At 44.5% G+C, this 15940-nt stretch overlaps 1 protein-coding gene across 3 annotated transcripts; it reads right to left on the bottom strand.

Moving 5' to 3' along the window:
- Nucleotides 1-607: 607 nt before the first annotated feature.
- Nucleotides 608-11438, bottom strand: ZNF641 (zinc finger protein 641). 3 transcript variants are annotated; one of them, XM_030939543.1, is made up of 6 exons: nt 10564-11288; nt 8433-8641; nt 7768-7859; nt 5890-6019; nt 5144-5257; nt 608-4284 (listed from the first exon to the last, which is right to left on the bottom strand). In XM_030939543.1, the coding sequence occupies exons 1-6, from the start codon at nt 10578-10580 to the stop codon at nt 3530-3532; spliced, it is 1317 nt and encodes a 438-aa protein (XP_030795403.1). In that variant the 5' UTR covers nt 10581-11288; the 3' UTR covers nt 608-3529. The 3 variants fall into 3 exon arrangements, with proteins under 3 accessions (XP_030795403.1, XP_030795404.1, XP_010352470.1); XM_030939544.1 differs by lacking the exon at nt 10564-11288 and adding an exon at nt 11306-11438 and having other exon boundaries at nt 3102-4284; nt 8402-8641; XM_010354168.2 differs by lacking the exon at nt 10564-11288 and adding an exon at nt 11306-11438 and having other exon boundaries at nt 3102-4284.
- Between the last annotated feature and the right edge of the window lie 4502 nt (nt 11439-15940).

The raw sequence follows: 15940 nt of genomic DNA, 5'->3' as shown, positions 1-15940 counted from the left end.
CAGGGGCTAAGAATTTGCATTTCAAACAAGTTTCCAGGTGATATTTATGCTGCTGGCCCAAAGACTAAATTTTGAGAGCCACAGTTTGGTAGGGCACACAAGGGAACAGAGGAAAATTTTGCTAGCTGAGGCTCTCTAAGGCTCTAAATAAATGGATTTCACTTTTCTGTTATTGCCCAGCCCCACCCACTCCCATTCAGTGCATCCGTCCTAATACAGAGATGGAAAGAACTGGCCTTCTGGCCCCTCTAGGTCGGAGTCAGGACCTGCCCTTTATGGAAATAGGAAACAGTAGTTTGATTGCAGGAATGTTGGAAAGGGAGGAATTTTGTCCCAAATTATCACCTCTTTAGTTCTCTAAAGCCATAACATTACTTTGACAAAAGAAAAGTTTTTCCTTCTACAGTGAGAACTAAGGCTTAAAGTGTAAATAGCCTTGTGAAAAGCTAACACTTTGGGATACATTCTCCCGTGCAAGGAATTCTTTGAAAGATACTATGTTGGGGTGAAAAGGAGAGGATACTCAGAATAGGGTGGAGGCATCACAGATGGAAAAATGTGACAAGTTCCTGAAGATGGATGTCTGTTTTACATTTTGCCCAAAGAGAACATAGAGACTCTTTTTAAAGGGGACAGGGTGGAACATGAACATTTGAGGCTTATTCCCTGTGGGAAAAATCATTCAAATCTATTCACTCATCTGATGGCTGTTGCTTGTTTTATTTTTCGTCCAAGGGAGGTGGTGTTGGACCGAGGTAGAGAAGACAGCGGTAGACCAGAAATAACCCAAAGGATTGCCCCTTCTGTAGAAGGTCCTTAGACTCCATGATGCCTTTCAGCTGAGTGCTATACTTGCACCTAACTCTGGGGGCTTCACTTTCTATCCCTACAATTACTCAAACAGATAAAAGGCTGGACATTAACATGTAGTTATTAAGAGGCGTGATCTAATAGTAGGGAATACCACTTCCCACAAGTCCTTCACACAAGATTTGTGAGGAGCTGGATTTGTCAGCATGTCAGATCTTTTTGAAACCCAGAGAGTAGAATGTAATCAATACCCTTGTCATAATTAAAGACCAGACTATATCCTTATACATTGATGCCTCTGGTACCTTAATCCTTAAAATATTTAGTGACCCTTGCCTCTTGACACAAATATATAATGACTATTTTAGATCAGGGTAACTTCCTTTCTTTGAGGGCAGTTTAGGGATTCTACAGATGGGCTTTGAACCTGCTAAATGTGTATGGAAAACTGAGCGAATTACAAATGTCTTTTTCTCAAAAGTGCGTTTCTGGTTTCTGTCAGATTCAACAGGTCTGTACCCAAGACATGTTCTGAACCATTGTTTATGCAGAGCTTTTAGTCTTAAAGAGGGAGAGTAAAAGAAGTGGCAGAGTCCAGATTTATCACTGAACCCAATGCTTTCTTACTCTCTGGGGCATCTCCTAATACTGATCCTAAAATGCTCCTGATTCTGAGAACCTAGGGCAAGACCTGCCTTACAAAGGCCAGCCATTTGGCCTTATTCATAGGATCATAAACAAGAGAAGTGCATTTCAGGAAGAAGGAAGGCTGCTCAGAGTAGCAGGAGGCAGGAGCCAAGCTGCTCAAGTCACATAAACTCTAAGAAGCCCAGTCAGCAAAATAAGTCTCTCTTCAATTCTAATTGAGTCCAGGACTCTGAGGAGCTGTGATTCACCCAGTTTTTCCTGCAAAAGGCACAGTCACTAAACTAAATTGTTGCAACTCACTTCCTCTTGCCTCTCTGGTTCACTCCACCAATTGTGGTTGCGAAACACATCTTAGGGAAGAAACAGTATCTAAGCATTAAAAAGAAAATATCCCACTTTGCTCCTCTTCCTCCCTAACCCGAAACAGCTCTTGCATACAAGACAATTTTTAAGTTATAAGATTGATATTAACACAATCATTGATAAAGAGAAAAAATGACCAACTAACGATGCTAGAATACTTATGCAAGCCCTAGAGTTAAGGGTCTCAGTGTGGACATCTTTCCATAAATGGAAGGAAAACCAACCACAAAGCTCATTACCCTGCATCAGCTGAAAAGCTAAGCCACAGCCATTTCCCCTAAAGTTCTGTTTCTGGGAGAAAGAGATCTTCAAGAATAACTTGCCCCTTGATGAGGCAAAGTCAAACAAGAGTGATGGCAACAACTTGCAAACATGGTTAATTCCTGCTCTAATTTTCCAGCACTTAAAACAAAATCCCCACTCAATACAAAGTTTCTGTGCCTCTTGCCTGAAATCAACAAGAAACAGCTCACCTCCCCAGACTTTTCTCTGCTCAGTTAAAAGCAATCTGCAGCCCAGAGATTCAGACCTAGAAACACACATTCACAACTGTCTTGATCTCAGCAATAACTGGGAAAGCTTTGTACTCAACTCCGACAACTTAACCTGTCATTTAACCCTTTCCACTAGTGCTCCCTAATCAGACTGCTTCCTGTCTTGAAACAGAAACCCATATAATCCCCACTACCCTCATCCCCAGAACACAGCCCCTAGAAAACCTAGCTTGTACAATTTGCACATAGCATGCTCTCTTCAAAGACCCTGCACACAAATACACAAGACACATAAAGACAGTCAAGAGGAGAGAGGGGTCTGCTCAAGGGGATAATTTTTTTTTTTTTTTTTTTTTTTTTTTTTTTTTTTTTTTTTTTTCTGTGTGGACCTGGGTTATTTGGGGGTATTAGGTCATCTCTTAGCCTCGTAGTGTGATTTCTCAGCTGGATATATGTATGTGCAGGATGAAGGGAGTAGGAATAAGGGGTAAAAAGGTTACTGTTTTCAGCAGGTGAGGGTGAGAGGTGTAGATGTATATACTGCTGACTGGGGTAAGGCAGACAGACCCACACAGAAACAATGCCTGGCCCCGCTGGCTTTCATATGGATAAAAGGAGGGGCTCTGGATGCCTGATCACTAAGTCTCATTTCCTCATTACTCTCTAACCCAGTGTTCACCAGAGTGTTTCACAGTCACCAGTTCTGTGGGATGCAAATAGGATACTGAGGTCAAATACATTTAGGAAACACTGCATTAATAGAATCTTCAGTTTGGTCTACTGCAGAAATTTTCAGAGCCTTTACGATGCTAAAATGGCCTTTCTCTATATATAGAGAGAAAATATAATAGTAACAGTATGGAAAAGTGATACTCAAAATATTTAACAATTGGTATAGCATAGGCTCCAACAAATCAGAATGGATTTCAGCCATAAACTGCCGGTACCACTCTCTTGAGAATGGCTCAGGCTGAATATCAGCCCATGTAGGATGCATTGCTTCCCAAAAGTTTTGCCCAAAGAACTCTATTTTTATGTGCTATCTCACAGAACTGGTGAGAAATGCTCTGGCCATTGCTGGGACCTCATCTTTCTAGGGATGGGGTTAGGGCTAATGATTCTGGCCCCTGGGGTTCAGAAGAACGGCAGCCCTGGCAGTGACTCCTAGTAGCACCGGCTGATAGACTTGACCATAGCTGTAGTGGAAACAGGTTTCAAAAGACAGATGTTCCTTTGTCCCAGCTGTTCCGGGGACTTTGTCCCTGGTGGGTCAGCAGATGCCTGTCCAGGTGATGTTTTCGGCCAAAGCTCTTCTCACAGCGAGGGCACTGGAAGGGCTTCTCCCCAGTGTGGGTCAGCCAGTGTCTCACAAGGTGGTGCCTTCGGCCAAAGCTCTTCCCACATTCAGTGCACACGTGACACTTTGGCACTGGTGGGGCACGCTGCCGTTTCCTTGTGCCAGGGCTCTCTCCAACCTCTTGGCCCTTGCAGGATTTGCCTTCTGTATGCACTCTCTGGTGACTGGCCAGATGGGAGTTGCATCGGAAATTCTTACCACACTCAGAGCACCTGCTGGGCTTGTCATGTAGGTGGGTTTTCTGGTGCCTGATGAGGTGATGTCTTCGCCCAAAGCTCTTCTCACACTTGAGGCAGCTGTAGGGCCTCTCCCCAGTGTGTATTTGTTGATGCCTGGCAAGGTGGGAGCCCCACACAAACTGTTTCCCACATTGGGGGCATGTGTGGGGTCTTAACAGGGAATCCATCTCTGTGCTACACAGCAGGTTTGAGAAGCTGTCTTCCTGAAGAAAAGGGGGCCCCAGGAGCATTCCTCTGGAGCTCCTGTGCATGGAATCCCAGCTCTCATCATGCTCCGGGTTCCAGAGAACAGTATCTTCAGACACGCTGGATAACATTCTGGGAGGTTCTGCTTCTAGTTCAGGGGTATCCCCCTCATGTTCACTTCCATCTCCTGTGGAGAAGGGGAAATACCAACCCCAAGAGAAGAGTCACAACATTTCCTAAGTCACAAATGAGGTTGTCTGATACCTGCCAGGGCCCAGACTTGACCCCAGAAAGGCTGAGAGAACATAGTCTAATGTCGTACAAGATAGTGCAACAGATATAGAGGTTAAAAGCCTAGGCTTAGGAGGCAGATTACCCAAGATGGAATCTCAGCTTTCCCATTTAACTTCTCTAAACCTTCATTTCTTCTGTAAAATGGGAAGAAATACCTCTCTCTCAGGTGGTTATAAGATAGATACCACAGAACCTGCACATAGTTTAAGTACTTAGTAAATGGTATATGTTATTGTTATTATTTATTACCATTATTTATTTACTACTATATATTACTATTAATCAGCATCTTTCTCTCTAAGCATAGATGGAGAGAGTTACAGAATGTGCTGCAATTGTCACTGGCTGAATGACAACTGTCAGCAATCCTCAAGGCATTCCTGAAATGGGTGGGAGATTGACAACAATATCAACAGTAACAACAACATTTATTGAGTGCTTATTACGTGCTTGGCACTGTTCTGTTCTAATACTCTAATATACTCGTATATTTAATTTTCACAATAATTTACAGATGAAGAACCCAAAGGGAGTTTTATTACTTTTCAAAGGTCCCACAAGTACAGTCCAGAATTCCAATCCACAAAGTGCCTACTACACCATGCTGTTACGCTCCCTTGCTTTTGAAGACAAAGATCTCTAAACCTTTCATCTCTGGAACTCTCTGAGGCAGAGTAGGGATGAGATGAACATGGAATGATGACACCCTGAACTGTGAAGGAAATGGCTGAAAGCCTATTCTAGGTTCTTACCTGTATATGTGACCCTCAGAATGTCCCTCTCCTCTAAGTCCTGGGAGTCAGGGACCCATTGTTCTTCTCCTCCTTCTAGTTGAGAAAGCATGTCCAGTTTGGGAATTGGAAATCCTGCTCGTGGGGAAGGAAAACAGAGCTGTCAATTAGTTCAATAGCAATTCTATATTTCTGAAACAATCAAACAAAAAACTGTTTCCTATTGTTTGGAACTCTAGACAAAAGAAGGTCAAGAAAGAAACATCTCCCCACCCCAACCTCTTCCCCCACCCATCTCTGTTAAGTCCCTCTTCTCTGCCTAGAAAATCACTCTCCTTCCCAATGAACCTGTTTTCTTCCACTCAGATTTTCCAGCCCAACTGGCCTTTCTGCGCATAACTTCACTTTAGTCCTCCTACAACAGTCCTACCCCCTGCATCCCTGTCTTCCTCTATATGGTTCCCAAGTTTACAAGGACCCAGTTCCAGTTCTCTCTGCTTTGTGAGAACCTCCTAATTCCCAACCAAGAAAAACCTCAACTTCTTTACTCCACAATTCAACATCAATTGCTTTTTTATTAATTTTTTTTAATGATGCTTTACTCTCTCATTCTCTTGGGATTGGTCCTAGTGTTCTTTCTCTGGCAGAAGCATAGATAGATTCCCTGCCACAGGAGTTCTAGACAGACACTATCCAATAGCCCTGAAGCAGATGGCTCTGTCCTCCCAGAGTATAATCTTCTAGTGGCTGGAGAAGGTCATGCTTACTCAGAGAGACTACTATCCCACAGTTTTCTTGCATGACATATTCTCCATAAAAGTCTGTCTGAGAGGGGTCCAGGCTCCGCCACTCCTCCTGAGAGAAGCACAGTGACACATCCTTGATGGTTACCAGGCCCTGAAACAAAATGTAGCATCTTCTGTCAGCAGCTGTTTTTCAAGGAAAATGTGATTCAGTATGAAAGACTAATTTAGTAGAGGAGGGAGGGTGAGAAATGATCTGAGAAAAGAGCTGCCCAGAAGTCCCTGGGTAGGGCACACAGTTTTGGTAAAGGGGAAATGAGGAGAGGAGTGAAGGTAGATGGTCAAGGAGTGAGTGAGTATAATGTTACTGGAGGAATTTCCCAAGTGGGGCCATGAGAAGCTGGAGGCACCACAAACTCATCACCCTCTCTGTTGACAGGTGTCTACTCAGTCACTTCTCCCTGGCCTTACTCTTTTGAAGAAGAAATTGTGTACCATTTCCTCCTTCTTCCACTGGACCTTGCCTTTTCTATCAGCACAAAACGCTACAGATAAAACATTCTTTCTTGCCTCCCTTACCACAGCATATCTTTATTTATTTATTTATTTATTTATTTAGAGACGGAGTCTCACTCTGTCACCCAGGCTGGAGTGTAGTAGCGCTATCTCGGCTCACTGCAACCTCCACCTCCCAGGTTCAAGCCATTCTCCTGCCTCAGCCTCCTGAGTAGCTGGAATTACAGGCGCCCACCACTACACCCAGCCATTTTTTTGTATTGTTAGTAGAGACGGGATTTCACCATGTTGCCAGGCTGGTCTCGAACTCCTGACCTCGTGATTCACCCGCCTCAGCCTCCCAAGGTGCTGGGATTACAGGCGTGAGCTACCGTGCCTGGCCATATCTTTATATTTTTAAGTAGCACAGTATAGTGGTTAGGAGCTCAGAATCTGGAGCCAAGTGACTCAGCTTTGCCACTTTCTCACAGCATGACCCTACACAAGTGCCTTAATCTCTTCCTGCCCCATTTTCTCATCTGTAAAATTGGATAACTTGAGTTGTTCTCAGAATTAAATGAGTTAATATACATAAAGCACCCAGAAACTGGCAAACATGATAAGCACTCTGGGGGTGTACTCCTATTAGTACTAACACTACTATTATTAGCTTTCCACAGCTCTCCTATTGCCTTCTGAATCTAAACCTATTTTCCTCCCAGGTTCTGCCCCTCTTTATATCCTTCTTCCTCTTCTTTTCTGTAAATGTTCCATCATCTACCCAATCCTTCCACTTTAGGTTCTTCTAAGCTTTCTTCAGGTCCTCTTTTCCTAATCTTTCCAGATTTATTTCCTAAGGGAAGGTAATTATTCTTAAAATCCTCCTGTGGATAACAAACACAGCCATCCATTAAAAACCCTAACCTTGGCTAGGCACAGTGGCTCATACCTGTGATCCCAGCACTTTGGGAGGCTGAGGTGGGCAGATCACCTGAGGTCAGCAGTTCAAGACCAGCCTGGCCAACGTGGCAAAACCCTGTCTCTACTAAAAACACAAAAATTAGCCGGGTGTGGTGGCATGGGCCAGTAGTCCCAGCTGCATGGGAGGCTGAAGCAGGAGAATTGCTTGAACCCAGGAGTTGGAGGTTCCAATGAGCCAAGATCGTACCACTGCACTCCAGCCTGGGCGACACAGTGAGATTCTGTCTCAAAAACAAAAAACAAAGCAAACAAAACCCCAAAAAACCCTAACCTCAAGAATTCCCTTTCTTGTGGCTCCATTTAATTTTCCAAGGGTCTTATGACCCTTTGGAAAGGGATAGATTCTATTCAGTTATAAAATGAACATACCATTGATGATCATGTGAGCCAACTCATCAATGGGAGGCCAAGGGAAGCAGAGCTCACCTGTGATCCAGCTGCAAGAAGTGCAGCTGCCATCTCCCAGTCTCCAGTGTTCCCCTCCTGGGGAATTGCAGGAACCCAGGGAGCAGACTGAGCTGATGAGGAGAGAGAAGAAACATTAGAGAATAACTATCTACCCTTTCTCAGTAGGGCCTGGGCCCCATTTTAGAGAGGCTTAAGGGCCACAGCTTCTGTATCTATGCCCGCTGGTAAAACTCAAAGGCGTAAATGTAGATGAGAAGGCCATCACTCAAAATGTTCTGAAAGGGTATCAGATGGCTTTTAGTTAGACTAGCTATAGTTTGAATTTACAGTACTTGAATGTAATTTTCATCTAGTAAAGTGCATCTTACTGAATGAGTTATCCAACAGTAATCAGGTTGCTGTCATTTCCTTCATCTCCCTCATTCAGTATCACTAATTACGCATTTGTATGTGGAAGGAGTAATTATGAAGAAACAAGAGAAGCCCAGTTGCATGGTTTGCTGAATTCAGAAGCCTATTATGTACCTGTGACCAGGTCTCAGAAAGAATAGGCTGGTCCTGGTATAGTTTATGCTATTTAGTCCATGGCAATTTGGAGATTTTTAGCCCTACTTTAGCCCTACTTTTGGAACAAATATTAGAGACTACGCACTGTGCTTCCCACACACTCTGTGGGCTCTCACCCTTCTCCTGAAGGGACTGTGGCTCCTCTTCAAGGTCACAGCACAGGTGCTCCAGAGGCCCTGGTGCTGTTCTCCATGGCCCCTCTTCCTTGCTTCCCCTTTCCACCTGGGGCTCTGCTCCATCCAGCTGTACATTGATTGATTCCCATCCTGTCCCCAGAGCTGCTGTCTGTTCTGAAAGCATTTTTGCTGCAGACCCAAATTGTGACCTGGAACAAATTCATATCAGCAATGCCCATGAAAATAGGAAAGGAGTGATATTCCTAAGGGAGTTATGAAGAACAGGTCCAGGGATAATAGATGAAACTAGATAGGAGAAGCTTGCTGGAAGATGAACTTTAAAAGCTTGATGTGTTCCGAGCAACTGAGCCTGCACCAAGCTTCCTGGAGGAACTAAGAAATTGGCAGGTGCCATGTAGCAAAGCCACTAACTGGTATTTTGTGGACCTCATGATGGAAACAGAATATACCTGAAGATTAGAAGACGTTCATTTTTAAAAAAAGAACTGTCCCAGAAATTCAAAGGCTATCCATTTAATTTCAAGCACATGAAGTACAGGAAAGTAAGCAATTTGGAAACATACAGGAAGAAACACATAGACCTGCACTCAACAAGATGGATGTAATCACACAGAAGATTTTCTGCCACAAATCACAGTCTCATCAGTTTAGAATGAAATGATTACTATAGGTAGAAGTCCCAACCAAGGGGTGTATTTGTATCATGAGCACACACCTCTTTCATGAGGCTGAGCCAAAAGGTACCTCACTTGGAGCCTCAACAAAAAGGCACTTGGTCTACCATCCAATGAGAACTGGTAGTAAATACGGTAGAAAAACTAATAACTTGGAAAGCAGGTGTAAGACTCCAAAGTAACCCTAACAGGTAAGAGAAATTGTTGGTCAGTGAGGAGCTGAAGTTTAATCAGGAAAAGTAACGAGGAACAGAAAGAGTTTGAACCAGAGCTGGAAAGGGGGAAGAAGTACTGCTAACATGACCCAGATGAACAAACCTGTTTGTCAGGCACCAGTCAGATCTCGTTAGAAAAATATATTCAGTTTGAAAGAAGCATATGGAGAACCCAGGGTGTGTTCATCAGAAGACATGAAAGTCAAGAAAGGAATGGGAAATACAGCCGCTCGGAAAGTTAAAAATGTCAGATGTAGCTTTCTCTGTCTGGAGAAGGCTGATGAATGATGCTACTAATGAATAAAAACAGAGGTCCCTTCTGTCTCTATATAGGTCAAACAGAAAAAAATGGGTCTTGATTGCAAAAAAAGAGATTTAGGTTATTATTTTTTAATTATTAATAATCCTGCAGTGTACAAAACCAGATAGTGGGCTCTTCTTTTTCTTTGGACATCTTAAGAGCAGGATGGGGGGGTGGTCACACTTCTGTTGTGATAGGGCTTTATGGCAGAGAAATAATCTGAGATCTGAGAATCTCTTTCTGCTTGGCAACATATTTTGGGTATTCTTATTCAATAACCAAACACGCAGGAGTCCTTGAAAGACTTCCAAGAGCAGTCAGACACTTGGTAACTATCCTGGCTTACTTACATCCTTTTAATAACATTTGGAAGAACCTTGAAGGCCAGGGTAGGTAATGACAGATGTCAAGTCATCTATTTTCTTGCCTATTTGTCTTTGACAAAAGAGGTAGGTGGGAACCCTAAGCCAATGCACAGGAAAAACAAATTCCCCTTTCATCTCAAAAGTCCAAAGATGGCTCAGGGCCTCATGTGAGCACCCTGGAGGTTTCCTTTTCAGAGACTTTTCATGAGAAAGGAAAATTTTTGCTAAAGCAATGAAGGGAAACTTCCATTTTAGCTCTCTTTCTGAATTCCAGCTCTGTATCCACTTTTAATACACAGGGCACTAATTCCCCCTCTTCGTCCCATCTTTCTGGTTCTCTAGCTCCTGTGTAAATCCTCCCTGAAGGTTTTACCTCTAGCTACATATCTGGACACCTGTCTCAAACCCTTTCTCCATCTCCCCCTGGTAGCAGAGTCTCTTAATGGGAAGCCTCTTTCTGCAGAGCCCACTGGGCCAGCTGTTAGCCTTTCTATACCACTGATAGAAATCCGTGGAAGTGCTAGCAAAAATCTCAGCAAAGGATGTGATGGGTACCTGTCCTCAGCCTGCATTTCCTAAGATGTTCACGCAGAGCCAGCACCTGGGTGGTTAAGGTGGTAGCCCTAACTTCCTTTCTCCTGGTTCCAGGATGATCCCATGCCCACTGGAGTCTGCGTTTTAGGGCTTTCATTTCCCCCTTTTCTTCACACATATGGGTAGCAAGGGACCTGTAAAAGGAAGTTTTTGCAGCCAGTACTGATGAACAGAAAACGGGCCATGTTATAAAAATGAGTAGCCCAAGGGCACACGGACGAGTTGTGCTCCGTCCATCAAGAGAACCCTGGCCCCTGCCACGGGTGGGGCATGAGCGGGACGGGAGCCTGCTCAGGGGCAAGGTTGCTTCTTCCCTCCTTCTTGTCACAGTGCCCCTGGAAAGGGTCAGATTTCAGAGAATCCGAGCAAGGCAGAAGTGGAGCAGGGGAAGTGAGGTCAGAAAACAGGTTTCCCATTAGCTGGGGCATGAGCAAGTGAGGAGAAAGGGAGCCACGGGGTAACCTGTGCGCGAGTGACAGCCGCGGAAGCCCGCAGGGCCTGACAGCTGCGATGGGCACGGGGAGACAGGGCGAGGGGCGGGCACAGAATGTCAGCGGGGCAGACCCCCGGGAAAGGCAGCAACCCGGAAGCCGCATCGATCCTCCTCCCCGCCCCCATGGGTGACCGAGCCCCCACCCGCCGCCCCGGGAAACCAGGAGTCCCTCCCTCCAGCCGCAGCTCCCTCCAGTCCGGCTCCACTCACCTCCGGTCGGCTTGGCCCGCGGCCCGGTGCCTCCCTCCCGGGCGCCGCCTGCCCCTCCCCTCCGCCCTCCGCTTGCGTCTGGGAGCCGGCGGCCGGCGGAGCCAGAGACAGGCGGAGACGGCGGCCCGGCGGGTGCGGGCGGGGCGGGCACAGGAAATCCCCGCCCGCTTCCGGGGCTCGGCGGCGGCGGAGGCGCGGGGAGTGGGAGGAGGAGGCGTGGGAGGAGGAGGCGTGGGAGGAGGAGGCGTGGGAGGAGGAGGCGTGGGAGGAGGAGGCGTGGGAGGAGGAGGCGTGGGAGGGGGAGGCGTGGGAGGGGGAGGCGTGGGAGGGGGGCGGGGCTGCGGCTGAGGCGCCCCTGAACTCGCCGAACCCGGGACCTCTGCGCCGGCTGCCTTGGGGAGGGTACGGCCCGAGGCGCTTGGAGGGTGGCGGGCACCGGGATCGCAGCCTGCCGTGGCCACTTGCCCGCACTCTTGCCAGACTGACCATTTTCCGCTCTGGCTACGGGGCCTCCCACGGAGTTGTGTCCTCAGGGGTTCATCAGTTACCTGGAATTGCATAACGGCCCGACACAGGCCAGACAGAGGCCGAGAGTGGTTTCTCCAGACAAGAGTCTGGAATTCCTCAAGGAGCTTACTCTCCAGTTTTCACAATAGGATAAAGGGCTTGCGAGACACTGAAGAGGAGTCACTCATTCTGCCTAAGGGGAAGTCAGGTTGCTATATGAAGTAGGCCTTGCGGCTGCTGTCCAATTTACGGGAGGCGTAGCCGCAGGTGACACTTGAGCTCCCCAAATGTGACTGGTCTGAACAGAGATGTATTCGAAGATTTAATTTAAAAACTGATATTTTGGTATATTGGGTTAAATATATTAAAATTAATTTCACTTGGTTTTAACTTTTTAAATGTGGCTACAAATAGTTTTAAAATTACAAATATGGTTTGCATTATATTTCTGTTGGATAGTGCTGCCTTGGAGCATTAAGATGGATTTGACTGGAAAAGATGAGAAGGGCCTACAAACAGTGAGTAAACCCATTACTGTTAGAATCTGTTTATAACCTACAAGTCACATTCACATTCCTTATTTCATCATTACAACAATTTTGAAAAATTTTATTTAGTAGACTTAAAAAAGAAGTGACTCACTTAAGGTCATATGTGACAACCATTCATTTAATACATACTTATTTTCTACATGCGCCAGACACTGTAACTAAATGCAGGAAATTAAAGAAAGGATTCACAGTCTGGGGAACCACACGTCAACAAATATTTGCAATAAAACATAGTAGATGCTAAAACAGAGGAATGTACGCTGCACTTGGAGCAAAGAGAAGTGACATGTATGCGACGGAGGTCAGAGAAGGCCTCCCTCTGACAGAAATCGTGAGGCAGAGAGGAGTTGGGAGGGCTCTGTAGTGAAAAAGAGGAAAATGCAGTAGACACGCGGTTGGGAAGGGTATAGAGCATATTCTAGAAGCAGATCATGGGGGCGTGTGGGGAGTAGTAGAGCCAGAATTTTTATCCCAGGTCTGGAACTAAGTCCAGGGGTTCTTTTCACTTATGCTACCACTGGTGATAAATATAAGGTGTGTTAATTGGGGTAGGCTAGCAAAACCAGTATCTCGGACCTTGACTCCATAAAGACTTATGTTCATACAAGTCACAGTGTGGTAACAAGTTGGTTGGGGCCAGAGGGTGGGGTCTGTACTTCTTGCATTCGTTGAAGGACCAGGCTTCTTGCATTTGGTGGTTCTACCATGCCCTGAGGCCTTGGTAATGTAGCCAAATCTGTGGCCCTCAGATAAGGGAGGCTAGCTGTGGTTAACTTGTCAAGATATTAGGGGCCAGTCCTGGAAGTGCTGTGTATCATTTTCACCCCAATGCCTTAGCTGGAATTTATGCACATGGTTACATGGCCCCACCCAGCAGCGTGGCTGGGAAGTGAAGTATGTGTGCCTCCTAGGAAAGGGAATGGGGGCTGGTGGACACAGCATTGCCTCTGTCACACAGAGTTAAATTGAACATAACCAAGTACCTAAACCTGACTTTACCTGAAAAGAATGTTTGGAAAGAACTGATAGATATTATAATAGCTCAAACTCTCCTCGACTGTTTTGGGAAACAAATCAGTGTGAGATTGTTTCCTTAAAAAAAAAACAAAAAACAAAACAAAAAAAAGGCCAGGCGCAGTAGCTCACACCTGTAATCCCAGCACTTTGGGAGGTCGTGGCGGGCAGATCGCGAGGTCAGGAGTTCAAAACCAGCCTGGCCAACATAGTGAAACCCCATCTCTACTAAAAATACAAAAATTAGCTGGGCATGGTGGTGCGTGCCTGTAGTCCCCGCTTCTCGGGAGGCTGAGGCAGGAGAATCGCTTGAACCCAGGAGGTGGAAGTTGCAGTGAGCTGAAATCGTGCCACTGTACTCCAGCTTGGGCAGCAGAGTGAGACTTTGTCTCAAAAAAAAAAAAAAAAGAGGCTAAATGTATACCATTTCTTTATATCAGAATCTTTTCTTTTTAAAAATAACTTGTAATTTTAAATTTGTGTAGTTACATAATAGGTGAATGTCTTTATGGGGTACACGAGATATTTTGATGCAGGTATGCGATGCATGATAATCACATCATGGAAATCAGGTATCCATCCCCTCAAGCGTTTATCCTTTGTGTTACAAACAATCCAGTTATACTCTTTTAGTTACTTTAAAATGTACAGGTATTATTGACTATGGTCACCCTGTTGTTCTATTAAATTCTAGGTCTTATTGATTCATTCAAACTATTTTTTGTACCCATTAACCATCCTCACTGTCCCCATTCCCCCATTACCCTTCCCAGCCCCTGGTAAGCATCCTTCTACTTTCTGTCTCCAGGGGTTCGATTGTTTTGATTTTTAGATCCTCCAAATAAGTGAGAACTTGTGATGTTTGTCTTTCCGTGTCTGGCTTATTTCACTTAACATAATGACTTCCAGTTTCATCCATGTTGTGGCAAATGACTAAATCTCATTTTTTTAAATCATTTTTTTTTATGGCTGAATAGTGCTCCATTGTGTATAAGTACCACTTATTCTTTATTCATTCATCTGTTGATGGACACTTAAATTGCTTCCAAATCTTGGCTATGGTGAATAGAGCTGCAACAAACATGGGAATGCAGATATCTCTTTGATAAACTGATTTCCTTTCTTTTAGGTATATACCCAGCAGTGGGATTGCTGGATCATATGGGAGCTCAATATTTAGTTTTCTTGAGGAACCTCCAAACTGTTCTCCCTAGTAGTTATACTAATTTACATTCCCACTAGCAGTGTATGAGGGTTCCCTTTTTTCTATATCCTTACCAGCGTTTGTTATTGCCTGTCTTTTGAATATAAGCCTTTTTAACTGGAGTGAGATGATATTTCACTGGAGTTTTGATTTGCATTTCTCTGATGATCAGTAATATTGAGCACCTTCTCATACGTCTGTTTTTCATTTGTATGTATTCTTTTGAGAAATATCTATTCAAATCTTTTGCCTATTTTTTAACCAGAGTATTAGATTTTTTTCCTATAGAGTTGCTTGAAATCCTTATATATTCTGGTTATTAATCCCTTATCAGATGAGTAGTTTGCAAATATTTTCTCCCATTCTGTATGTTGTCTTTTAAATTTGTTGATTGCTTCTTTTGCTGTGCAGAAGCTTTTTAACTTGATGTGACCCCGTTTGTCCATTTTTGCTTTGGTTGTCAGTACTTGTACAGAACCTTGTCTTAAACATCACAAGGAATAAATGCAAAATATCTTTGTATTATGCTTTGGTGTGCCATCTCTTTAGTTATCAATTAACAAACTCTGCAAGGTGTAGATCTGCATGGGTTCAGGGACATTAAGTGAGCCAACAGGCACAATCAGGAATTGAGCCCTAGTCTGACTTCTCACCGGGTGCACCTTTCACCAGAGTGGTACCTTACCTTTTACAGAAATTATAGGGACAAGTACAAACTCCTATGCAATGTTACAGCAGAGATTAATTAAATATGCATTGAGTAGCAGGCAGATGATTCCGTCTTTTTCAGACTTTCTGATGGAGGAGTTTCAAGATCAGCTTTGAAGGTGAAATGTAGGAAGGGCATCCCATATAGCATCAGAAGGCAGAAATGGACATGCTGTGGCATGTTGTGGAATGAAGAACACACATATGTGGGGGTGTCGGTCTAGAGTAGAGAAGAAACAGGGAAATTGATAGAATAGTGGATGAAGGTAGTGATGAATAATTTTTTATTTGCTATATCAGGTGATAGGGAGTCGTTATATTTGTGTTTAAAAGGAAGTGATACACCTGATGGTCCTAATTTTATCTTTGTAAGGAGACTTGGTGGTCCTGGGCTGCTCTCTTGATGGAATTCTGGTAACTGGAATGAGTTGGGCACACAGGTGGATTCCAATGTGTGGAATACAGAGTTCCTTGGGACATAGCAGCATTCTTCCTGCAGCTGTTGGTCACAAGTAGATATAGGGTATGACTGTGAGAGTGAGTGGTTGCAGTGGTGAACACAATCATTTAAGGTAAAGTAAAGCCAAGGAACTGAGAGACTAGAGTGCTAGCAGGGATGGGGTTCAAAATATTTAACTACCACTACTAGCA

The sequence above is a fragment of the Rhinopithecus roxellana genome, chromosome 10, assembly GCF_007565055.1.
Source record: "Rhinopithecus roxellana isolate Shanxi Qingling chromosome 10, ASM756505v1, whole genome shotgun sequence".
Classification (NCBI taxonomy): domain Eukaryota; kingdom Metazoa; phylum Chordata; class Mammalia; order Primates; family Cercopithecidae; genus Rhinopithecus; species Rhinopithecus roxellana.
This window is presented reverse-complemented; position numbering and strand designations above follow the sequence as displayed.